The sequence below is a fragment of the Olea europaea genome, unplaced genomic scaffold, assembly GCF_002742605.1.
Source record: "Olea europaea var. sylvestris unplaced genomic scaffold, O_europaea_v1 scaffold520, whole genome shotgun sequence".
Classification (NCBI taxonomy): Eukaryota; Viridiplantae; Streptophyta; class Magnoliopsida; order Lamiales; family Oleaceae; genus Olea; species Olea europaea.
Window position 1 is genome coordinate 200670 of NW_019263520.1, and position 26714 is coordinate 227383.

The 26714-nt window shown below is 35.7% G+C and overlaps 2 protein-coding genes and 1 pseudogene across 2 annotated transcripts; all 3 read right to left on the minus strand.

Moving 5' to 3' along the window:
• Nucleotides 1–1468: 1468 nt before the first annotated feature.
• LOC111388696 lies at nucleotides 1469–2537 on the minus strand (annotated as a pseudogene).
• Nucleotides 2538–13198: 10661 nt separating this feature from the next.
• Nucleotides 13199–15245, minus strand: LOC111388699 (premnaspirodiene oxygenase-like). Its single transcript, XM_023013476.1, has 2 exons — nucleotides 14685–15245; nucleotides 13199–13255 (listed from the first exon to the last, which is right to left on the minus strand). Exons 1-2 carry the CDS (start codon nucleotides 15228–15230, stop codon nucleotides 13199–13201), a joined length of 603 nt encoding a protein of 200 aa, XP_022869244.1. The 5' UTR covers nucleotides 15231–15245.
• Nucleotides 15246–22748: 7503 nt separating this feature from the next.
• On the minus strand, nucleotides 22749–24625 carry LOC111388695 (premnaspirodiene oxygenase-like). Its single transcript, XM_023013472.1, has 2 exons — nucleotides 23656–24625; nucleotides 22749–23496 (listed from the first exon to the last, which is right to left on the minus strand). Exons 1-2 carry the CDS (start codon nucleotides 24205–24207, stop codon nucleotides 22888–22890), a joined length of 1161 nt encoding a protein of 386 aa, XP_022869240.1. The 5' UTR covers nucleotides 24208–24625; the 3' UTR covers nucleotides 22749–22887.
• Between the last annotated feature and the right edge of the window lie 2089 nt (nucleotides 24626–26714).

Below are 26714 nucleotides of genomic sequence, written 5' to 3' on the forward strand. Positions count from 1 at the left end.
CCTTGTTGAAGATAATGTCTTTGATGACTGGGTTGTGTGGTAGTCGGTTTATGAGGATGGCAACTTCGATTTTATCCCGACTATTAGAGATTGTGAGTTTTTTCTCTCTTCTTTTTTCCTTTCAATTTGTTTTTTGCGAAGGATGATGAGGGTATAAAAGGCTTTTGGTAAATAACTTTATAATTTAAACAATTAACTACTTTTAATGATTAAATGCCATTATGGAAATACGGTCAGGTCAACCGTCCATGTATTTGCTCTTTTTGAAGACCCAATTTAGTAAATTGTGGAGAGGTAATTATTACCTATATTGTACAACAATAAATCCTCGAATGAGAAATATCATGCTTATGATCAAAAGCTAATTGTAATGGAGAGAATTTTGTTAAGTTTCTTGGCATAATGAGCACAAATTATGCTGTTTGTAGAATAGCATGATTCCAAACAGATAAAATATTCATTAAAATTATGGGATGTAAATTCATTAACATCATCAAGATAAATTGTCTTGATTGGATAATCTAGAAATTGTGCTCTGAATCGAATACTTAGTGCAAGTGAATTTCTAAACGCCATGTTGAGATTTGATAATAAACGTACATGTGACCATCTTGTATAAGCGTATTTTAAAATTATAAAAAATATCTAATGATCTACATGGAGGGTGTATGAGTACTCTAAATACAATTCAGTCCCAACTTAGCTATTGATGGTTTAATGATCAATCTGTCCTGAGAATAAGCATCACATGAGAATTCACTAGATTTAAAAATCTATTGGTTCTTCTACTATTGCCTAATTCAATTTTTTGCTTCATTATTGATCTGAGATAGCCTAATCATTCATGTCACACTGTAAAATTCTTCAGATAATTGAACTTGTAATTCAATATAGCGTGTATTTCAATTGTACTAATATTTATTTATTAGAAATCAAAAGAAATATTTGTAACCTTTTAAATACACGTTTTTCACATGAGACATTAGAAGTAATATGTATAACTCTCATCGACAATCTCAACACTGTAGAGGGCTATTCTATATTTAAATTTTTGTCATAGTGTCACCTGCTCAACACGTTGTTCACTACTGAGAGGGCCATTCTCATCGTTTTACATAAAAAGGATAAAGGTCTCTTCTATCAAACTTTCTCATACAGATACAGTATATGTATATAGGTTCCCGTTTACCTAATAATCCGTCGAATCAGTTAGCTTTTCTTGATATTCCATCTTAATGGAAGTTATCTGGGAAAAACTGTCTACTGATTGACTATATGCAGTTTGTAAAATATGTTTTTAGTCAATTGCTAACCGTAGCTTGCTGAACAAAGTTGTAGACCCGTGGCTTTCTGTGTCAACAAAATTTTTTTCATAAGATGGGAAAACAATTTATTCAACGTCCTGTTAAAGAAACAAAAGCATGTTTTATTTATGAGATGCATCACAACAAACAGTAACAAGATTCATAGCAGATGATCTTCCTAGGAGGAGAAGTCGTTAGGGTAAGGATCAGCAAATAAGCAGAGGTCTTCTTTTCTTGATGCAGTCATTCCACTGTTCTCGATCATATTTAAATCATCTGGATTGATTCCTTCCGGGAGTTTCCAGTCGAAGTTATAGAGAAGCTGAGCTAATGGAAGCTCAACGCCAGTTAAACCAAATGTCAATCCAGGACATATTCTTCTTCCTGACCCGAACGGGAGATATTCAAAGTTATTTCCTGTCAAATCAATAGGGTTGTTCTCAAATCGCTCTGGTTGGAAACTTTCTGGGTTAGTCCAATACTTGGGATCTCTTCCGATTTCCCACGTATTAACGAACACTTTTGCATTGGCAGGTATAAAATATCCATTGACTTCACAATCTTCTCTGCTAGCTCTTGGAATAAGAGGAAGAGGAGAATGAAGTCTTAAGAGTTTCTTTTATCACCAACTTTAGGTACTTCAAGTTTTGAGTATCAGTGGTTTTTCGTCTATTGAAGGTTTCTCGAACTTCAGCTTGTGCTTTCGCCATTACACTAGGATTCCTCATGAGTTCTACCATTGTCCAATTGATTGTCGATGATGATGATTCTGTACCAGCAGAGAACATTTCCTACAAAACAAAATCACAAATCTTTAATGTAAATGTCGCAAATGAAAGAAATTAAAACCTTAAGAAATTGCCAAATGTCAAATTTAAATAAATAAATAAATAAATAAATAAATATATTAGCAGTTTCTGTTTAAGCTTTTACATGAGATCGATAGTTCAGCATACATATACTTACAGAAATAACAGCCTTGATTTTGTCGTTGTCAATTGGAAACTGGAGTTCTCCACTCTCTTTTATTCGTAGGAAGACATCAACTAAATCTTCATTGCCAAATTCTCCATTTCCCTTTCTTTTTGAGTGTCCAGTTTGATCTAGCTCTCCATTTCCATTACTCATTTTTACCAAATTTTCTTTGTGTTCTTCAATGATACCATCAAGAATCTCATCAAGCTTGTGACGCATTGCCAACAACTTTAGCTTATTCCATCTAAGGGTTTTAAGCATCTTTGATGAAGGAAACAGATCGGCAAGATCAAAGGCTCCCGACAAGGCTAAAGCTTTCCTCATTATTTTTATCAGCGTTTCTTTATCCTTGCATACGTTACCAAACGCTGCTCTGCAAGTCAGGGGGGTTTGATAAGTGTGTTTTTGCACACTTATTTACATCACAAACATGACTTAAATACAAGTAAAATGATTGAATTGTTACTTAATTTTGTCGAATTCATGCAATGTAGGTGATTCTATGGAAATAGTGAAATTCGGGAGAAAAGAGCCGAAAAAGGACCAAATTGGAGCAAAATGAAAATTCAAGGACCAAATTGCAATTATCTAAAAGTTGATCCGATGAACACATCAAGCAATTGATCAAGCTAAGCACCAATTGGAAGTTATAATGGAACATTGGAGCAACTAGAAACAAGAGAGGAGGTCAAGGAGTGAAGGAATGAAACTTGATGATCAAAATGACTCAATTTAGAAGTTCACTCTACTATGCGGTCGCATAGTAGAAAACCTATGCGGTCGCGAGTAACCTTCCAGGGATTAAAAATGCCATATTTCATATACCTATGCGGTCGCATAGGTTATGCCTATGCTGTCGCATAGGTATAACCTGTGCCCGATTTTTGCAGTTTCTTTATATGATTGCAACTCCTTTGGTAACCTAATTTCGACGGGTTTAAATAGCAAATAAACGTCTAGAAGCCGCAAGCATCGAATTGGGAGGCAAAAACATTCATTTTGGAGAGGATTTGAAGGCAAGAACAAGGATTGATGCGGAGATTTACAAGATTTTCTCAAGTTTTGATAACCCGGTGATGTATTTTATTCAAAACTTGATAGATTTCGTTATTTTTATCATGATAGGCTAGATTTCTGTAACTAGGTGATCGATGAACCATGTAATTATTATTAAACCTTTTATTTCATGACTTTGAATTCATAGTTCGATGGGATTATTTGAATGAATTATATTGCTTTATTTATTTCCACAATTAATGTGCACTTAATTTGTGTGAATTTGGTGGTTTAATTCTGAATTTGAGAAAATTGGATTAAACTCGACATATATAATTCATCATAGGGTCCGATAGGGGATAGAAATATACCCCTATGCTCTATATAAATCTTTAATTGCTCACAAAAAAATTACATGCGTTCTTGTATAATTGCATCTGCCATAAAAATATAGGCTGGTGATTTATTAGAATAGGTTCAATACATCTCGAGAGAGAGTATTGAATAGATTTAGGAGCATTGATTTGTCAAATTCTCATTGGATTATCAAAATTGAGAAATTAGGATTTATTTAATAATTATTTGGAGATTCGTGATCCTAGTGCATTCGTTTTACATAGATTTTCATAAATTGACAATACATTTCGTTTATTTTCATAACATTTCGTAATTAAGTCATTCGTTAAGTGAATTTGAGTAATTAGGGTTTGATTTGAAATTAGGGTTTTTCAATTTGGGGATTTCTCCCAAAATTAGGGCTTTTAATTCTAAAATTCATCTTAAGTCAATTAGTTTCGGTTAAGACTAAAATAAATAAAATTGAACTACTCTTTCTCTGTGGGACGATGCTTGAACTCTCTAAAGTCCACTTTACTACTTGTCACGACCCGTACACTTGCGATAATTTAAATCGAAAGAAATATTTCGCGAACAAGTTTTCGGCGCCATTGCCGGGGATTGAGTTTAGTTTAATTTTATTTCTTAAGACACTAATTCAAACTCAATTTTTATTTTACTAGCATAATTTTGTTTTTGTTTTTATTTTTATTTTAGGTTATTATCCTCTATTTGTGTTTTAGTTAATTAAATTGTTTGAATCTCAATGCTCGTACTGGTTTTAATTTCTCAAATTTGCATGTCAGAAATTGCCTGGAGGAGAATTGATTCCAGCTGATCCTGAAATTGAGCTCACCTTTCATCGATGAAAAAGAGATCACCGCGAAGCACAAGTACAAATGGCCAATGAATTAGACAATCCCATGATTCATGCTAACGAAGGAGAGGCAATGGACGAGGGGAATGTTATTCTGGGGGATTTCTTGACTCCTCAAGTGATTCAAAGCCAGTCCAACATAGTGTATCCACCGTTTGGGCAACCTAATTTTTAGTTGAAGACCAATGCGATACATCTGTTTCAAAATGGACACCAATTTTATGGCAAGGCTAAGGAGAACCCACACACACACGTAACTTGATTTCTAGATATGTGTCAACATTTCAGATACCAAGGGATTTTGGATGACGCTATTAGGTTGAGGCTTTTTCCAGATACGTTACGAGACAGAGCACTTGAATGGTCGGATTCACTCACGGTTGCAAGTATCACTATATGGAATGAGTTGGCACACAAGTTTTGCACAAAGTTCTTCTTCTCAGCCAAGATAGGAAAGCTGAGACATGATATATCAGTATTCAATCAAGGAGAGACTGAATCATTTGATGAAGCCTGGAACAGATTTAAAAACATGCTTCGAAAATGCCCTCAGCATGGGTTCGATAAAAAAGACCCAGATTCGATTCTTCTACACAGGATTACTTCCATACCATAAGAGCATGGTAGATTCAGTATCAGATGGCTTAATATCCACAAGAACAGTTGACGGGGTATTGTAATTATTTGAGCAAATGGCTACCACATCAGCCATGTGGTCTTCTGAGAGAGCGATTCCAAAGAAAACTCCAGGTGTCTACGAGGTGGACGCTTATTCAGCAATCTCTGCAAAAATTGATTCTCTGTATCACAAGGTGGAAAGCATATCACAAGCATCACAAGCTAAGAAGAGCAATTGTGAGGAATGTGGAGCCGAGCACAAAACATCATATTGCCCTATACTCATGTAAGGAATTGAGCAAGCAGATTACGCACAGTGGAGACAACGCCAGCAGCATAATCAATATGGCGAGACTTTTAATCCCAGCTGGAAGAAACATCCCAACTTCTCTTGGAGCAACTAGAATTAGAATAAGCCACAGGGGCAATTTCAACAACAGGAGAAGAGGCCTCAATTGGAAGATATGATAGGAAAATTCATGAAGAAAGCCGAAGCTACACTTCAAAATCAAAATGCAGCCATCAAAAATTTGGAAACTCAGATGGGGCGGCTAGCCATCGCATTGACTGGCAGAACACCAGGTAACTTACCAAGTAATACGAGCAAGCCAAGGCCTTTACAACTCGAAGTGGAGTGTAATTACCTGAAATCCATGTCAAGATACCGGAGGTGATTGGAGAAACATTTTCCTCCGCTGAAGAAGAGACTGTTGTAAAGGAATCAAGTTCAAAGGAAAATTTAGAAGAATCACAAGATAAGGCCAAAGTCACAGTCAACCCCTACGAACCTCTGATTCCCTTTTCACAGCGCTTGAAGAAGCAAAAAGTGGAGTAACAATACAAAAAATTTCTAGAAATCTTCAAAAAGCTTCATATCAACATCCCACTAGCTGATGCACTATTCCAGATGCCTAGCTACGCGAAATTTTTGAAGGATATCATATCAAATAAACGCAAGCTGGAAGATCATGAGACAGTTATGCTTACTGAGGAATGTAGTGCCAGAATTCAGAATTAGCTTCCACCAAAACTAAAAGATCCAGGAAGTTTTACTGTTCCTTGCACAATCGGTGAAGTATATTTTGATAAAGCATTATGTGTCCTCGGTGCAAGTATTAATTTAATGCCTTTGTCTGTTTTCAGGAAACTAGGATTGGGAGAAGCTAAAGCAACCACTGTGACACTTCAACTGTCTGACAGGTCACTGACACATCTCAGAGGAATAATTGAAGATGTGTTTATCAAGGTTGAGAAGTTTATATTCCCAGCGGACTTTTTTATCCTGGACATGGAAGAGGATAAGGACGTTCCATTGATACTTGGCAGACCATTTCTGGCAACAGGGAGAGCATTAATTGATGTTTAAAGAGGTCACTTGATTTTAAGATTGGGAGAGGAGCAGATATCATTCAATGTATTCAAGGCAATGAAATTACCAGCAGAATCTAACAGCTGTTATCAAGTTGACATTATTGACAAGGCAGTACAAGAAACATTCTTACTACACGGTCCATCTGATGCCTATGAGGCATGTATTTCACAATCCTAATCAATCCAGTCAGAGTCTTTTGAAGTTGAAAGATGTGCAAGATTTTTGGAGACCAACCCGCCATACACACGAAAGAGGCACTTCGAGGAACTGGGGATGGGAAACACAAAGCCACTGCCTTCAGTTCAGCAGCCGCCAGTTTTAGAACTCAAACAACTACTGCCACATCTCAGATATGCTTATTTGGGAGAGTCAGATACACTTCCAGTAATCATTTCAAACACAGTCAGTGAAATGGAGGAGGAAAAACTGCTCAGGGTATTTAGAGAGAACAAGAAGACGATTGGTTGGACAATAGCTGACATTAAAAGAATCAGTCCTTCCCTGTGTATGCATAAAATTTTAATGGAGGAAAATTGCAAGCCTAGCATAGAAAGTTAGAGAAGATTGAACCCAAACATGAAGGAAGTGGTCAGGACAGAGATACTAAAGTTATTGGATGCAGAAATTATCTACTCAATTTTAGATAGCACATGGATCAGTCCTGTTCAAGTGGTACCGAAAAAAGGGGGAACCACAGTGGTGAAAAATGAGAAGAATGAACTAATTCCCACGAGAACAGTTACGAGTTGGAGAGTTTGCATTGACTATCGTAAACTCAATGCAGCTACACGAAAGGATCACTTTCCACTTCTATTCATTGATAAGATGTTAGAGAGGTTAGCTGGATATTCACACTACTGTTTTCTTTATGGATACTCGGGCTATAATCAGATACCTGTCGCACCAGAGGATCAGGAGAAGACACTTTCACTTGCCCCTACGGTACTTTTGCTTATCGTAGGATGCCTTTCGGTCTTTGCAACGCTCCAGCCACATTTCAGAGGTGCATGATGGCAATATTCTCTGATATGATTGAAAGGTTTATCGAGATTTTCATGGACGACTTCTCAGTATTTAGATCTTCATTTGATGAATGTCTAAACCACTTGAATTTGGTCTTACAGAGATGCAAGGAGACTAACCTGGTTTTAAATTGGGAAAAATGCCACTTTATGGTACAGGAAGGCATTGTACTTGGGCATAGGATATCGACAAAAGGAATTGAAGGCAAAAATTCAAGTGATTGAGAAATTACCACCGCCTACATCAGTTAAACGAGTTCGCAATTTTTTGGGGCATGCTGGGTTCTACCGGAGGTTTATAAAAGATTTCTCGAAGATCACTAAACCTTTGTGCAATTTGCTAATGAAAGATGTAACCTTTGAGTTCAATGAGGATTGTCTCACGGCCTTCAACACTTTAAAGGAAAAGCTTACGACAGCACCAGTAATTGTAGCATCAGATTGAGAATTGCCTTTTGAATTGATGTGTGATGCAAGTGATCACGCTGTAGGTGCAGTATTCGGATAGCGGAGGAACAAGATTTTTCATATGATCTACTATGCAAGCAGAACTCTAAATGATGCACAAATAAATTATGTAACCACTGAAAAGGAGCTATTGGCTGTGGTATTTGCATTTGACAAATTCAGGTCATACCTCGTCGGGTCTAAAATCATCGTCTATACTGATCATGCTGCATTGAAGTATCTGCTCACAAAGAAGGATGCAAAGCCGAGATTAATTCGTTGGCTGCTGTTGTTGCAAGAATTTGACATTGAGATACGCGACAAGAAGGGCACCGAGAACGTAGTAGCATATTACCTATCCAGACTAGAACCTAGGGAGACGGAAGATTTAGTGGATATAAATGAGATCTTCCCGGATGAACAGATGTTGAGAGTGGATGAAGCACCTTGGTACGCAGATATTGTCAATTACTTGACTAGTTCCATTCCACCGCCTAATTGCTCCAGTCACCAAAAAAAAAAATTCTTTGTCGAGTTAAAATACTATTTCTGGGGAGGATCCAATTCTCTATAGACGAGGAGCTGATCAGATAGTGAGGAGGTGCGTACCTGAAGAAGAAGTACATGAGATTCTTGAGCACTGTCACTCATCCGCATATGCAAGACACTTTGGAGCTTCAAAAACAGCTGCAAAGATTCTACAATCAGGTTTCTACTGGCCTACACTGGTTAAAGACACATTTGAGTTTGTTAAGAGGTGTGACAGATGTCAATGCACTGGGAATATCTCGAGGAGAAATGAAATGCCACTGAACAATATTTTGGAAGTGGAGATATTTGATGTTTTGGGAATTGACTTCATGGGACTTTTCCCCCCTTCGTTCTCAAACCAGTATATCTTGGTGGCTGTAGATTACATCTCAAAATAGGTGGAAGCAATTGCATTGTCAACAAATGACTCAAAGACAGTAATTGGATTCTTGAAGAAATATATTTTCACCCGATATGGTACATCGCGGGCTATAATCAGCGATGGGGGCAAGCATTTCTATAATCGCCAGTTTGAGCAGCTGCTGAATAAATATGGCATTAAACACCGCGTTGCTACTCCATATCATCCACAAAACAGCGGGCAAGTTGAGGTATCTAATCGACAGCTGAAGAGAATACTACAAGTCATTGTGAATTCATCTAGAAAGGATTGGTCTAAAAAGCTAGACGATGCATTATAGGCTTACAGAACAGCATTCAAGACCCCGATTGGCATGTCTCCATCCGCCTAGTCTTTGGGAAAACATGCCATCTACCATTAGAAATGGAGCACCGGGCATATTGAGCTATGAAACAGTTAAATATGGACTTGAATGCCGCCGGTGAAAAGCGTCTACTGCAACTGAATGAGTTGGATGAATTTAGAATGGAGGCTTATGAAAATGCAAAACTTTACAAGGAGCGAACCAAGAAGTGGCATGATATGCACATTCAGAGGCGAGTATTCGAAGTGGGGGAGCAAGTACTACTGTATAACTCGAGACTCAAGCTATTCCCAGGAAAACTACGATCATGGTGGTCGGGTCCCTACACAGTTACAAAAGTCCTACCATATGGGGCTATACAAGTGAGCCATGAGAATAAGGGTACCTTCACTGTTAATGGGCAAAGGTTGAAACACTACTGGGGCGGTGACTTCTCTAACTAAAAGTCAACCGTTCAACTCGAGACGGCAGAATGAAGCACTTGCAGAAAAGTCGAGCTAACGACTATAACTTAGCGTTGGGCGGGAGGCAACCCACTGTATCCTTTTTATCTATTTATTTACTTTATTATGCTTTTTGCATTAGATTAGGAAGTTTACTTTCAAATTCATTTAGTATTTTGTTATGTGGTCATCGATCATATAGGCACGTTAAAAGAGTCCAAGCACTGTTCACACGAGTCCTTAAGTATCATACACAAGTTCGGGTTGATTTGAGTTGTTTGCGTAGTTGAGTGTGAAATTCACGCATTTCGAGGCAATTTATGTTTTCTAAATTTCACATGTCAATGTTTTAAAAGTATGTTTTTGAAAAATTGGGGGCATTGAGAGCCGGGTCCTTTATAAAAAAAAAAAAAAATTTTGGACAAAAATGGCATTATTTTATTTCTTTTGAAAAAAAGGGGTGTCTATGCGGTCGCATAGACACCAACCGAATGCAAAAGTTAAAAAAAAAAATTATACCTATGCGACCGCATAGCTTTTAGCTATGCGGCCGCATAGAACAAAAAAGGCGTGGGTTTTTAACCCACGCCCGGATCATTTTCTTTTAATTTCCAAATCATTCTTCCCGACTCCTCTCTCGCCCAAATTCATCTTGGATACGATTTCTACACTTAATTGCATTTCACTCACCTACACTACACAAGAATCTTGAGGTTGGAGTTGCACTATCATCAAAAGGAAATCAACTTTCCATCTCCATTCAACCCCTACAATTCCAAGGTATGTGTTCTAGGTTTATTCACAAGTGAAGTTTCAATTTTGAGGATTCGAAGGACAATGGGTTAGTGCTTGTACGTTTGGATTTGAGGTGCTTGTGTTGTGCGAAAATTTGGAATGATTCTAAAACTAAATTCTTTCAATTGGCACCAATTTCACACTATGCATGCAATGTGTCTGATAAAATGCCACAATGACCACTCTATGTTTAATTATGCTTCTTGCATTGCCTGTGATTTGTGGCGGACTTAAATTACATAATTGGTTGCATTCCTATGGACATTAATTTGAAAAGCACATATCTCATAGTCCTAGATGCTATATGGTTGAGTGTGTGTCGTTTTAGGCATGACTTAATCTCAAATTGTTGAAATTTTAGAGACTCCATACAATGACATACAACTTGCTTGATCTCTTGTCAAGGTTAAATGAGCCACACATATTAGTGAGTTTGGGCTTAGCATACACACGAATTGGACATTTCAAACACCAAAATTGCCTATGACTACACACATGATTAAGACACTGTCCACAGCACCCTCCGTCCCTTATTTTACACTACCATTTGACACACCAAACGAACTCCGATTGAGCTGAAATTTGGGTATGTGATAGACCTCATTGCATACTTTCATATGCCTGGAGGTTGCCTGGGACAATCTTGATAATTCTTGATGGTGCCCGGGGCCGAAAGTGTACACTCATTCATGACTCCAACCCTTTCACTATGAGCATATTCACCCAAATTTTCTTAGTTTTCGTATGGGCTATACATTTATACTATTCTAATCATCATACATTGTTCATTATACACCGTGGTAGTTTACTTGCATATTGAAACAAGTTTGGGGGATTTGTGAATTACGTGTTTTTCCTTTCATGTGATTTCTCGCTGTACAACAAGATATTTAATGCTAGCTATTTTCCAACTTTGCAGGATGCCACCAAAACGAACTTCAAAAGGAAAAGAAAAGGTTGGCTCATCATCCGGCACAACACGTACTCGAGTGCTTGAAGGAGGGATATAGAGATTTTTGACTTCCGAGGCAGCAGCCCGATATGAAAACATAGTGAGTCGATGGACAGTGACACCAGAGTAGGTTGTTAAATTGGAAGACTTTCCTGATTTCGAGCTGACCACTTTGGTGCATAACCGTGGATGGGGTAAAGTAGTGGAGCAGCCACATCGAATTTATGAATTGTTGGTAGGCAAATTTTACGCCAACTTCAATACAGAATTTGACACACCAGGGTCCGACCACCTACATCAGACTTGGGTCAGGGGAAAATGGATCACATTCTCACCCGAGGTTATTCAAGACTACTACCAGCTCACGTGGGACAACATAACCCCTATACCAGGTGATTTCAATTGGCATGAAGTGGCGAAAATCTTATTGGGGCGATAAAATGCATGGCCACTCCCCACTACCGAGTGGCACCAGATTGAGCTGACACCATCTATAGCCATCCTGTGGCTGTTTATGTGCCACAACATTGAGCCGACCTCTCACAGGACCACATTCACAGATCCCACAGCTGGATTCCTTTATCACTTGGTACGAGGTAATAAGGTTGATCTTGCCACTCTCTTCTATAATCAGATACATCATGTGGGTACCTTGGGAGACAGGCACAGCTCAATGATCTTTCCAAGCCTCATCTCCGGAATATGCATAGCTGCTGGTATAAACATTGCATCCGGGGAAGTGGCTGCCAAACCCAGCCCCATCATAAAGCATAGTACCTTGGAGGCTCAAGATAGAGCTAGGATAAAGCACTGGGAAAAGTAAAAAATTGAACGACGCAGACAGCAGGAAGAGCAAGGTCACGAGCACGCAGAGCAAGAGATGCCTCAAGCTCCACCACCACAGGTTGAGATAAATGCACAGTTGTGGCGCCAGATTTTCACCACCACCACAGGAACAGTCGAGACGTACAGAGTCTCCAGCAGGCTATGAGGACTTTGACGACTGAGATGCATACAGCCCACCGTGACATCTGCATTTCCACTGATATATCACGTGCTGCTCGCCAGGATGCCCAGGCAGCTAGGAGGGAGATGGAAACTATGAATGGTCGACTCAGTGTGTATGTGGGCAGGGTGGATGGCATCTAGATGAGGGTAAATGAAACTTGGGAGCGTCTGGGCCGATTGGAAACACGTGTTGAGGGGATCCATGATGAAATGACACAGCAGTCAGCATTGATGAGAGAGATCTTGGCACGCCTACCTCCACCTCTAGCTGATGGTACTGCAGGTTCTAGCTTCCCATCGCAGCCCCCGTATTGATCAGGGGAGTATCGTTTGCCTCATTTGTACTCATTTTCCTTAAATTCTGCCATCTAAACTTAAATTTTCGCATTGAGGACAATGCCTTGTATAAGTTTGGGGGATGGTGGCATAATTTGAAAAAGACATTTGGCATGTAATTAATTGCATTTCCACAATCCAGATTTAATTTGACTAATTGTTGCATGATGCATGCTTGTGAGTGAATATTGATTATGCTTGTGTATGCTTGTGTGAGTTTAATCGCCTTGCCGGCTATGATGTTACTATTGGATTGGTATATTTAAAAACTTTGGAGTTGGTGTTAATTAGGCCAACTAATACTTGCTGATGTAATACTTGACATTCTTTATGCACGCCATTCATACTTTACATGTTAGGTAAGTGATTGAGGTTTTGAGCATAAAGTAGGAAAATAGTTATAACCCTCTATTGAATTAACCTGTAAACTACCTTAAGACAGTTTGGTGATAGTTGAGCTATTATAGGAGAACATTAAGATAAGCGAGGCTCCCTGCATGAATTATTGTGTGGACTGCCTAGACCAGTGGGATGAAGAGTAGGTGAAAATCTTAAATTGAGGGTTGGTTTTGGATACCAGATGTCTAGAAAAATAAGGGCATAAGCTTAATTTGTGAGAATAAGACACTTCTTTTCTAGCCTTTATGATATTTCAAAATCTGGTGCCCTAAGGTCAACTGATCTGGGAGTCACCGGCCCACAGCTCGATACATGGGTCATATAGAAAGTAAGGGATAAAGAGGTTAACAAAAAGTCATCTGATTGAGCATTTATAACTCGGGTAAATAAGCCTGCAAGGGTTTAAAACTTGGTGCCCTAAAACCAACTGGTTTGGGAATCACCGGCCTAAAGCTCGTTACATGGGTTATATAGAAAGCAAATGAGAAGATGATAAAAAAAAAGCAGAGAAAAGTGAGAAAAACAAAAAGAGACAATAACAAGAAGAAAAGCCCTTGGACAATTGGTGTAAGAAACTATACCTTTGAGGCGAGGCAAGTAACCTAGTTTAGTCTTGAGTGTCGAAGCAATCAAAACTAGGAGAGCCTTCACTTGTTGACATGTGAACTTGTGATAGTGAAATTAATCCAAATTACGAGAGGGTGAGAACTATAGTTAGGTAAATTCATAATTTTTAAACACAACCCCAGGATAATTAAGTGAAAAGAATAAGTTTGGGGGGTTGTGTATCTCTCGAGCGAGTAAGGAGACATTTGGAATTCATAGTTCGATGGGATTATTTGAATGAATTATATTGCTTTATTTATTTCCACAATTAATGTGCACTTAATTTGTGTGAATTTGGTGGTTTAATTCTGAACTTGAGAAAATTGGATTAAACTCGACATATATAATTCATCATAGGGTCCGATAGGGGATAGAAATATACCCCTATGCTCTATGTAAATCTTTAATTGCTCACAAAAAAATTATATGCGTTCTTGTATAATTGCATCTGTCATAGAAATATAGGCTGGTGATTTATGAGAGTAGGTTCAATATATCTCGAGAGAGAGTATTGAATAGATTTAAGAGCATTGATTTGTCAAATTCTCATAGGATTATCAAAATTGAGAAATTAGGGTTTACTTAATAATTATTTGGGGATTCGTGATCCTAGTGCATTCGTTTTTACATAGATTTTCATAAATTGACAATACATTTCATTTATTTTCATAACATTTCGTAATTGAGTCATTTGTTAAGTGAATTTGAGTAATTAAGATTTGATTTGAAATTAGGGTTTTTCAATTTGGGGATATCTCCAAAATTAGGGCTTTTAATTCTAAAATTCATTTTAAGTCAATTAGTTTCGGTTAAGGCTAAAATAAATAAAATTGAACTACTCTTTCTCTGTAGGACGATACTCGGACTTCTAAAGTCCACTTTATTACTTGTCACGACCTGTACACTTGCGGTAATTTAAATCGAAAGAAATATTTCGCGAACCGCACTCATTGTTGAGATAATCTTTTCTGTGAGATTTATTGGTTTTCCAGCAGAAGATCTAATAGATTTGACGACATTAAAAACCTCATCATTCCTAATGGATCCAAACGATTTCACCTGCTTGGCACTTAAGAGTTCTAAAATGCATATTCTTCGCATTTGTCTCCAGTAATTATCGTATGGACTAAATGAAATGGCGGCATGGTTATAGGAAATAATTTCAAGAGCTAGAGTTCCTGGCCTAGCTGCAAAAGTAGGATCTTGAGTTTTCAATACCTCTTTGGCAATTTTGGGTGAAGATACAACAATGGTTGAAGTTTCACCAAGCTTCAAGTGCATTAACGGTCCATATATTTTGGCTAAATCTCTGAAAGAACGATGTGGAAGTGAACTTACGAGGTGCATGTGTCCAATAATAGGCAATTTCTTGGGACCTGGTGGCAATTTTTTACCATCTTTGGATTTCTTCCATTTGGTGAGAAACAGGAAGACCAAGGGTAGAAAGAGAGCAAAAGTTGTAAAGCTAAAGGGAAAGTAGAGATCCATTAGGGCAAAAAAGAGAGAAGGTTTTCAAGGCTCAATGCTTTGAAACACATAAATACACGAATATATATGACCATTAGACGCAAAGATATACACATCGAGTTTTATTTTATTTTATTTTGAAATGGCATATACATTGATTTTGTTAGTGAACCTATGGCAATGTCAAATGACACGATTTCTTCTAGATTGTTTAATTATTGATCTCTAAAAAGCTATTTCTTGATGTTTTGTGCTATACTTCAAAAAATCAATCTAAAAATATGGACCACTTAATATGCAAGAGAAAAAAATATCATATAAACTTGGAACAGAAAGTCTAACAATGACGAAAAGTCCGTCACATCACAAATTAGGTAAGGCTTGAATATGTGTGCATTTAGATAGGAAGACTATTTCTTCGGTAATACTGAAGAAACATTTTAAGATGCTTATGTCAAATTGAGTAGATATGATTAAAGTAAATATAATTAAAATATTTAAGTTTTAGACGGATAGGTTTAAGTGGATTAAGGTGTATTATTACCATTATGTGTTTGGTGCATCTTGTTATTCTCTCATGGAATGTTTGGGACGCTATACGATTAAGGGTTATTTTTATTGAATTTGACTTAGACATCGTAGATTACTCGGACTAATTTAGTTTGGAGTATTATTTAGTATTTATACTGAACTAATATTACATTAAAAATAATTTTTATCCTTATTACCAAGGACAACCAAAAGTTAAGGAATACTCCCTCGTGAAATTTTAACACGCAAACACAAATCTTGGAAATAAAGTATTATTTTAACGTTAATCATGCTACCTTCATCTTGCCACTTTAGTTATTTATTTTTATTTTTTGACAAGAAATGTAGAGCCTCATTCGATGTTTTGTGGCTAAATAATGCATTTTGGAGGAACACTTCCAACGTTTGGCTAAATAATGCATTGGAGGAAAACTGAGAACTTTTTGTGGCTAAGAAATGCTTGGCCGCGCGGTAGGGTTGTTTCAAGGAAGAAATCCTATCCATAAATTAAAGTTTCACATTAGAATATGTCAAGTGACATAACATTAACTTCTAGGAATAATTTTACAGAAAACCAGATAAGAATGAGTTAGCAGCATATTTGGAGTTGATTTTAATTCATAAAATTCTCAAGTTACAGTATTGGAGTCATTGACATGCTGCTTATTTTAAACATCTAAAATTTAACTTTTGAAAAAATACATAAAACCCTACTCCCTTATTCGGACTTCTATTCTTATGTAACTATAGTGTAAAGAAGTTGGAGATACGAGTATCACAAATAGAAAGTTGGGCACATAACTGTCACACTTGTCAAAAGTTGGGAACTCGTATATGCATATTAATTTATCACTTAGTTAAAAAAAATATCTTAATTATATATATGCTAGGCAGGCAATGTTGAGGAAAGTTAATTGAAAAACAAAGTAATGATCGATCCCATCCTTTTACAACTTTTTGGACATCTAAAGAAATAATATGGAAATTGTTTCAATGCACTGGTTTCATTATTCATCGAAGAAATAAATATTTGTTTTCATAATCTAATGTACTAATTACTGATCAATAAATTTAGGAACGAAAATTAATATGTTAATGAAAAGCTTTGAGTTCCATAAATTAGTTTTTCACCATACTCATCAACCTAATGTCGTTTTACCTTTAACAAGTAAGAAAGATTAATTTTCTTACTCATTTCATCTCTCACCTATTCTTACTTTCAATCACTTTTCCTTCCTATGTGCATTAATGAAACCTTCAATGGGGTAGATAAATTGTACTAGGTTTAGTAGAAGGATGATGCTACACAAACAAGGCGCCATGTGACACGGCCGAGGTGGTCAGCCCTTGATCTGAAAATTTAAATTTCAGATCACCCCCATCACGGGACCTGTCAAAGGCCCCTATTCGAGTAGCAAAATTCTTAGTAGAAGGAGAAAAGAAAATGTCTTAACAAGGCTTAAGTTTAAGAGTGCGAGCTCGATTCAACATGAAAGTCTAAGTCACAAAATTTAGGTCTTAAAGAGAAGGCAAACTTGATATACCATGGAAGGACCCACATGAGGTAAAGTCTATAAACCCCAATTATTTGTGCTACCTTACGTAGATGAAAATTGCTTGGAAATTTTTGATCGTCGCCAGAGTTCATTAAAAGAAAGAAAAAGCAAAAACCTTCTAAACTGGCTTGCATATACATTGACTTTGTTAGTAAAATAACTATTTTTTTCCCGTATGACATAGGATACGAAATGTCAATGATATTATTTCTTCTCGATTGGTCCTTGTTTAAATATTTCAAAAAGGTAATACTTGACGTTTTGTGCTATAATTGGAAAAATCAATCCCAAATAAGAAAAATATGGACCACTCAATATGCATGAGAAAAATATCTTATAGAACTTAGAACATAAAGTCTAATTTCGGAACCGACTATTTTTAGTATACAGGACATCACAATCAATTGTGTCGGTCTTGAATATATGTGTCGTTATATAGATATGAAGACACTTCTGTCTTGAAATTTTAAGATGCGTGTGGTATACAATATAAAATTAAGTAGATATGATTAAAGCATGTAAAATTAAGGTACGTTTGGTACACAATATAAAATTAAGTAGATATGATTCAAGCAAATAAAATTAAGGTGGATAGGATTAACTATACTAAAGTGTATTTTAACTATTGACCTCAGTTTTTGATTGGATAGCACGCCAATAAATTTCGGCTCCACTTGTTCAAGTGTAAGGGGTTCAGTACACTTAGACAAACCATTGACGTAGCTGGTCTTCTTCGAAGGATGGAGATGTGACCATGAGCACTCCAACAATCAAGTTAATCAATTATAGATGTGTATTCTAGGTATAGGGCAAACAAATGGCATGGGCCACAATGATGTTTATGATATCGAGCTCAAAAGAGGATACCAAGATAAGTTATTGTTGAGAGTGTAAAATAACAATATTGTTGGATTTTATAACCCAAATTAAGTTGGATTCTTTTTGGGAATGATTGGAGTCATATACATATATAATGAAATCACCAAAGATAATCTCCATGATAAAATAGTGATGATTCGTTATCACTGGAATGCACATATGCCCACAACCATTCCATGACTTTTTCTCGACACTTGATCACATCCCTATGATCTACTCTAGCATATATTTGGGCACTGTGTACTTATGACTGATATTCAATGATAATGGCATTAGGAACTAGGTGCTCAATATGACTCGATCATAAATGTCAAATAGTCTTGGATATTTTTGAGCCTGATCGCATAATAAGTCTATAGTCAGGTTGACGTGCTACGTCTGAAAATACCAATAAAAAAAAGATGGAGTTATTTCATTTAAAAAATAAATAATTGTGTATATATAATAAATAACAATATGGTTATTTTACTTACATCATCGACAAGGCAAGCTCTTAAAGTTGTGATGTCATGAAAGCACTTTTAAGTGTCCTAGATCATTGTTTGAGCTATCGTGGGGCTAGCTCTAAAAAAAAAAAAAGCAGAAAAATGTTAGAAGAAGTATATATGAATTAGCACAACGTACTTTACTAGAATTATAAAATACTTACCAGGGCATAGTTTTTCTCCACTCCGTCTAGAATGCGTTCTACTTGACATGGTCTATCTCATGAAAAAGATACAGTATGTCCCACCGATGAACGTCCTCCTTTTTGCCTCATTCGTGAAGAGAGAATCGATGTACTGCGATGACAATTTCAGTCTCTTGCCCACCACTTGCTCCGACACATCAACAACACGCTTCTTATCCCTTGTCATGTCCGGTGTCCTCTCCTTATTTGCCACCCCTCCGTCCAAGGATTTCCTGTCCCTCCTCTACCTCGAGGTCACCACCTTCTCTTTCATTGGGGCCACCTCCTCCATCTCAGGCACATCATCCGCCCCTACAACCATCATCACCTTTATTATCTCGGCCACCTTCTTTTTCCTATTTTCTTCCACCACTTCTCCCGTCCCCATAGGGGCCACCCCTTCCCACTTCATAGATACCAAAAATGATTCAACGGATGATCATTTATCTACAACTATGGGTGAAGGATGTGATCCCCTCGACGGAAGTGATATTCAGGGCAAAGGTGATCGACGATTAACTAGGCTGTACTCCTATAAAAATAACAACATTAAAAATTATCAACTTAATTAAAATAGGATAACTCATACAAAATGATAATCAATAAATTATATTCAATTCACATACCCAATCTTAGTCCAGAACGGAATCGAACATCTGATTGTTTTGAGTATACGAAAATGCTAATTCACGCACAAAACCTCGACCCTCCTCCTTCGTCTACGACGTCAACTTAGTTAGGACTTCAAGCTGACATATTGATATTTTCAACTAGTTAATGATCATGCGTTGAGATTTTAAAACAACATGCAATATAATTCACAAATGTATGGTACTCACTTGAGAATCATTGAGGAGAGCTAATAACTGTTTGTTAGATGGACAAATGTCTGCTCAGAATGCTCATCAATGATGCATTCGAGGGCCGCGTGTCTCCTCTCGTCTGACAAATCGAGTACCCAAGAGAATGGACAGTCTTATATGTCTAGATCCACAACACATGATTATTCTATATAAATTTAGTATAAAAAATATTTTAATGTTGATCATGTTAAACATTTACGTACATTGTCAGGGGCAATGCATAACTAATGTACTTACGTAAGGACTCTATGGGCTTTGAATGCGATCTAGTGAAGACGTATATGGTGTCCTCAAAATATCTCCGACCACATGGATAGTTGTTGAAGGCATCGATGTCATCAACAATTTCAAAATGAAAAAGGTCTATCGTAGTCTTTTTTGTTTTACCATGCTCTCAAGAATATAGAACAGTCTTAGCTTCAATTTCTCCAACATCTGGTTGCACTACCTGATTGCACTAGCCAACTACGTTAGAAGAACCATCCCTATCCTTGAAAATACGCGTCGTACAGCCTATTACATCTTTGAGTACGATCGCGAGCTGCTTTCTCGTGGATAATCGTCAATCTAGTCATTACGATAAATTCAAATACAGAGGAACTAGTGACCATGCCCCCTAGGTGGAAGTAGAAGGCATCGTCGTTTGCTAGCCTAAGTAGCCGACATAATAGTACATCAATGATTTGTCCAGAGTAGTGCACCTCTTTTAACTGATATAGAGATCACAGAATTTAAATGTTAGAGCATTCAACAAAAGATAATGGAATAAAGTATAATTTCAAAAAATTAAGTGAATCGAATTGAAAATAAAAGGAAAAATAAATTAAAAAATTAAAAAAATTGAAAATTGAAAAAAAATTGAAGAGTGTTTAAAAAGTATATTCAATTAAAAGAATTTTAAATTTAAAAATAAAAGAAAAGTAGAATTTGGTAATGTGGTTAAAAAGAATATATAATTTAGTAATCTTCAATTTAAAATTTTTTATTTCATTTAAAAAATGGATTAAAATTCTTAAATTAAAAAAATTAAACAAAAGGAAATTATAAAAATTCAATAAAGCTTATAAATATTATTTATAATTAAATTGAAAAAAAATTAAAGATCTGTTTAAAAAAATGTTTAATTAAAAAATTTTGAATTGAAAAAAATAAAAGGAATTTTTTTTGATAATTAGGTTAAAGAAATAATTAATTTGATAATTTTCAATTTAAAATTATTTATTTAATTTTAAAAAATTAAAATTTCTTAATATAAAAATTTAAAAAATATATCTAGATCGATTGGTTTGATAACTATTAATAGTCGGACGATTGTTAACAATCAACGATGCCTTTTTCTCGTCGTAAAATCGCCATTTTTGAAGGGAAGTTGCTATTTTTTTTTTTTTTTGGCAAATTTAAGACTTCACACTCATTACTACACTTAATAATCTACCTAAATAATGAAGAATAAACATTATAAATTCGCAAATAAACATCCATAAAATCCACAAAATTTTGAAACATTGTGAATGAAAAATCAATCTCATAATCCACAAGAAAACTAACCTAGTTGAAGATAATGCCGTTGGCGATTGGGTTGTGTGGTAGTCGGTTTATGAGGATGGCAACTTCGATTGTATCCCGACTGTTAGAGATTGTGTGAGTTTTTTCTTTCTTTTTTCCTCTCAATTTGTTTTTACAAAGGATGATTAGGGCATAAAAGGCTTTTGGTAAATAACTTTACAATTTAAATAATTAACTATTTTTAATGATTAAATGCCATTATAGAAATATGGCCAGGTCAACCGACCATTTCCATGTATTTACTCATTTTGAGGACCCATCATAGTAAATTGTGGAGAGGTAATTAGTACCTATATCGTACAACAAAAAAAAAAAAAAATCATCAAATGAGAAATATCATGCTCATGATCAAAAGCTAACTGTAATGGAGAGAATTTTGTTAAGTTTGTTGGCCTAATGAGCACAAGTGATGCTGTATTGCTGTTTGTAGAATAGCATGATTCCGAACAGAAACATGAAGTTTTGTTCTCATAATTAATGGTCTAACAATTAATTGAGGATGTTTAATGAATAAATCCACCATACCATTTTGTTTATGAACTTGGTGAACGTGATGATCTACTTTTCTCCCAATTGATATAATATTCATTAAAATTTTGGGATGTAAATTCATTAGCATTATCAAGATAAAATGTCTCCAATCAAGAAATTGTGCTCTGAATCAAATAGCTTGTGTAAGTGATCTTCTAAACACCATGTTGAAATTTTGTAATAAACGTACATGTGACCATTTTGGATATGCATATTTTAAAATCATAAAAATATCTACATGGATGGTGCATGAGTACTCTAAATACGATTCAGTCCCAACTTAGCTAGTGATGGTTTAATGACCAATCTGCCCTGAGAATAAGCATCGCATGAGAATTCACTAGATCAAAAAATCTATTGGTTCTTCTACTAATGTCTAATTCAATTTTTGCTTCATTATTGATCTGAGATAGCCTAATCGTTCACGTCACACTGTAAAATTCTTCGAATAATTGAACTTATAATGCAATATAGCGTGCATTTCAATTGTACTAATATTTATAGCTTATAAATTAAAAGAAAATATTTGTAACCTTTTAAATACACGTTTTTCACATGCGACATTAGAAGTAATATGTAGATATTTTATATTACTCTCATCGACAATCTCAACACTGTAGAGGGCTATCCTATATTTAAAATTTTTGTCATAGTGTACCTGTTCAACACGTTGTCCATTAAGGTCTCCTCTATCAAACTTTCTCATATCGATACAGCATATGTATATGGGTTCCCGTTCATATAATAATCCGTTGCATCAGTTAGCTTTTCTTGATATTCCAACTCAATCGAAGTTATCTGGGAAAAAACTGTCTACTGATTGACCATGCAGTTTGTAAAGTATGTTTTTAGTCAATTGCTTACCGTAGCTTGCTGAACAAAGTTGTTCACCATGGCTTTCTGTGTCAACAATAATTTTTTCATTTTTACATAAGATCGGAAAACAATTTATTCAACGTCGTCTCCCAAATAGTTGGGACACTTCTATATATATATATATATATATTAAAGAAACAAAAGCATGTTTTATTTATGAGATGCATCACAACAAACACTAACAAGATTCACAGCAGATGATCTTCCTAGGATAAGTCGTTGGTGAAAGGATCAGCAAATAAGTAGAGGTCTTCTTTTCTTGATGCAGTCATTCCACTGTTCTCGATCATGTTTAAATTATCTGGACTGATTCCTTCCGGGAGTTTCCAGTCGAAGTTATAGAGAAGTTGAGCTAATGGAAGCTCAACGCCAGTTAAACCAAATGTCAATCCAGGACATATTCTTCTTCCTGACCCGAACGGAAGATATTCGAAGTTATTTCCTGTCAAATCAATAGGGTTGTTCTCAAATCTCTCTGGTTGGAAACTTTCTGGGTTAGTCCAATACTTGGGATCTCTTCCGATTTCCCACGTATTTACGAACACTTTTGCATTGGCAGGTATAAAATATCCATTGACTTCACAATCTTCTCTGCTAGCTCTTGGAATAAGAGGAAGAGGAGAATGAAGTCTAAGAGTTTCTTTTATCACCAACTTTAGGTACTTCAAGTTTTGAGTATCAGTGGTTTTTTGTCTATTGAAGGTTTCTCGAACTTCAGCTTGTGCTTTCGCCATTACACGAGGATTCCTCATGAGTTCTGCCATTGTCCAATTGATTGTCGATGATGATGATTCTGTACCAGCAGAGAACATTTCCTACAAAACAAAATCACAAATCTTTAATGAAAATGTCGCAAATGAAAGAAAATAAAACCTTAAGAAATTGCCAAATGTCAAATTTAAATAAATAAATATATCAGCAGTCTCCGTTTAAGCTTTTGCATGAGATCGATAGTTCAGCATACATATACTTACAGAAATAACAGCTTTGATTTTGTCATTGTCAATTGGAAACTGGAGTTCACCACTCTCTTTTATTCGTAGGAAGACATCAACTAAATCTTCATTGCCAAACTCTCCATTTCCCTTTCTTTTTGAGTCTCCAGTTTGATCTAGCTCTCCATTTCCATTACTCATTTTTACCAAATTTTCTCTGTGTTCACCAATTATACCATCAAGAATCTCATCAAGCTTGCGACGCATTGCCAACAACTTTAGCTTATTCCAACTAAGGGTTTTAAGCATCTTCAATGAAGGAAACAGATCGGCAAGATCAAAGCCTCCCGACAAGGCTAAAGCTTTCCTCATTATTTTTATCAGCGTTTCTTTATCCTTGCATACCTTACCAAACGCCGCTCTGCAAGTCGTGGCACTCATTGTCGAGATAATCTTTTCTGTGAGATTTATTGGTTTTCCAGCAGAAGATCTAATAGATTTGACGAGATTAAGAACCTCATCATTCCTAATGGATCCAAACGATTTCACCTGCTTGGCACTTAAGAGTTCTAAAATGCATATTCTTCGCATTTGTCTCCAGTAATCATCTTATGGACTAAATGAAATGGCGGCATGGTTATAGGAAATAATTTCAAGAGCTAGAGTTCCTGGCCTAGCTGCAAAAGTAGGATCTTGAGTTTTCAATACCTCTTTGGCGATTTTGGGTGAAGATACGACAATGGTTGAAGTTTCACCGAGCTTCAAGTGCATTAATGGTCCATATATTTTGGCTAAATCTCTGAAAGAACGATGTGGAAGTGAACTTACGAGGTGCATGTGTCCAATAATAGGCAATTTCTTGGGACCTGGTGGCAGTTTTTTACCATCTTTGGACTTCTTCCATTTGGTGAGAAACAGGAAGACCAAAGGTAGAAAGAGAGCAAAAGTTGTAAAGCTAAAGGGAAAGTAGAGATCCATTAGGGCAAAAAAGAGAGAAGGGTTTCAAGGCTCAATGCTTTGAAACACATAAATACACGAATATATATAACCATTAGAAGCTAGGATATATACATCGAGTTTTATTTTATTTTATTTTGAAACGGCACGTATATTGATTTTGTTAGTCAACCTATGGTAATGTCAAATTACAGGATTTCTTCTTGATTGTTTAATTATCGATCTCTAAAAGCTATTTCTTGATGTTTTGTGCTATACTTCAAAAAATCAATCTAAAAATATGGACCACTCAATATGCAAGAGAAAAAAAATATCATAAAAGCTTAGAACAGAAAGTCTAACAATGACGAAAAGTCCATTACATCACAAATTTAGGTAAGGCTTGAATATGTGTGCATTTAGATAGGAAGACTATTTCTTCGGCAATACAGAAGAAACATTTTAAGGTGCTTATGTCAAATTGAGTAGATATGATTAAAGTAAATATAATTAAAATATATAAGATTTAAGATGGATAGGTTTAAGTGGATTAAGGTGTATTATTACCATTATGGGTTTGGTGCATCTTGTTATTCTCTCATGGAATGTTTGGGACGCTATACGATTAAGGGTTATTTTTATTGAATTTGACTAAGACATCGTAAGCAACTCTGATTAATTTAGTTTGGAGTATTATTTAGTATTTACATCAAACTAATATCACATTAAAAATAATTTTTATCCTTTATTACCAAGGACAACCAAAAGTTAGGGAATACTCCCTCGTGAAATTTTAACATGCACACACAAATCTTGGAAATAAAGTTTTAAAAGTTTGGCTAAATAATGCATTGGAGGAAAACTGAGAATTTTTTTGTGGCTAAGAAATGCTTGCCGCGCGGTAGGGTTGTTTCAAGGAAGAAATCTTATCCATAAATTGAAGTTTCACATTAGAATATGTCAAGTGACATAACATTAACTTCTAGGAATAATTTTACAGAAAACCAGATAAGAATGAGTTAGCAGCATATTTGGAGTTGATTTTAATTCATAAAATTCTCAAGTTACAGTATTGGAGTCATTGACAAGCTGCTTATTTTAAACACCTAAAATTTAACTTTTGAAAAAAATACATAAAAACCCTACTCCCTTATTCGGACTTCTATTCTTATGTAACTATAGTGTAAAGAAGTTGGAGATACGAGTATCGCAAATTGAAAGTTGGGCACATAACTGTCACACCTGTCAAAAGTTGAGAACTTGTGCATGCATATTAATTTATCACTTAGTTAAAAAAATATCTTAATTATATATATGCTAGGCAGGCGATGTTGAGGAAAGTTAATTGAAAAACAAAGTAATGATCGATCCCATCCTTTTACAACTTTTTGGACATCTAAAGAAATAATATGGAAATTGTTTCAATGCACTGGTTTCATTATTCGTCGAAGAAATAAATATTTGTTTTCATAATCTAATGTACTAATTACTAATCAATAAATTTAGGAACGAAAATTAATATGTTAATGAAAAGCTTTGAGTTCGATAAATTAGTTTTTCACCATACTCGTCAACCTAACATTGTTTTACCTTTAACAAATAAGAAAGATTAATTTTCTTACTCATTTCATGTCTCACCTATTCTTACTTTCAATCACTTTTCCTTCCTATGTGCATTAATGAAACCTTCTATGAGGTAGATAAATTGTACTAGGTTTAGTAGAAGGATGATACTACACGAATATATATAACCATTAGAAACAAAGATATATCCATCGAGTTTTATTTTATTTTATTTTAATTTGAAACAGCATATATATTGATTTTTTTAGTGACCCGATGACAATGTCAAATGACATGATTCCTTCTAGATTGTTTAATTATCAATCTCTAAAAGCTATTTCTTGATATTTTGTGCTATACTTCAAAAAATCAATCTAAAAATATGGACCACTCATGCATGAGAAAATATATCATGTAAACTTAGAACATAAAGTCTAACAATAATGTAATGTCCATCGCATTACAATAAATTAGGTAAGGCTTGAATATGTGTGCATTTAGATAGGAAGACTCTTTCTTCGGTTGATCAAGCTATGTGTATAGGAAACCAATTCACAGAATTCATACGGAACTCCCATAGTGGAGGTGTTGGGTGACTT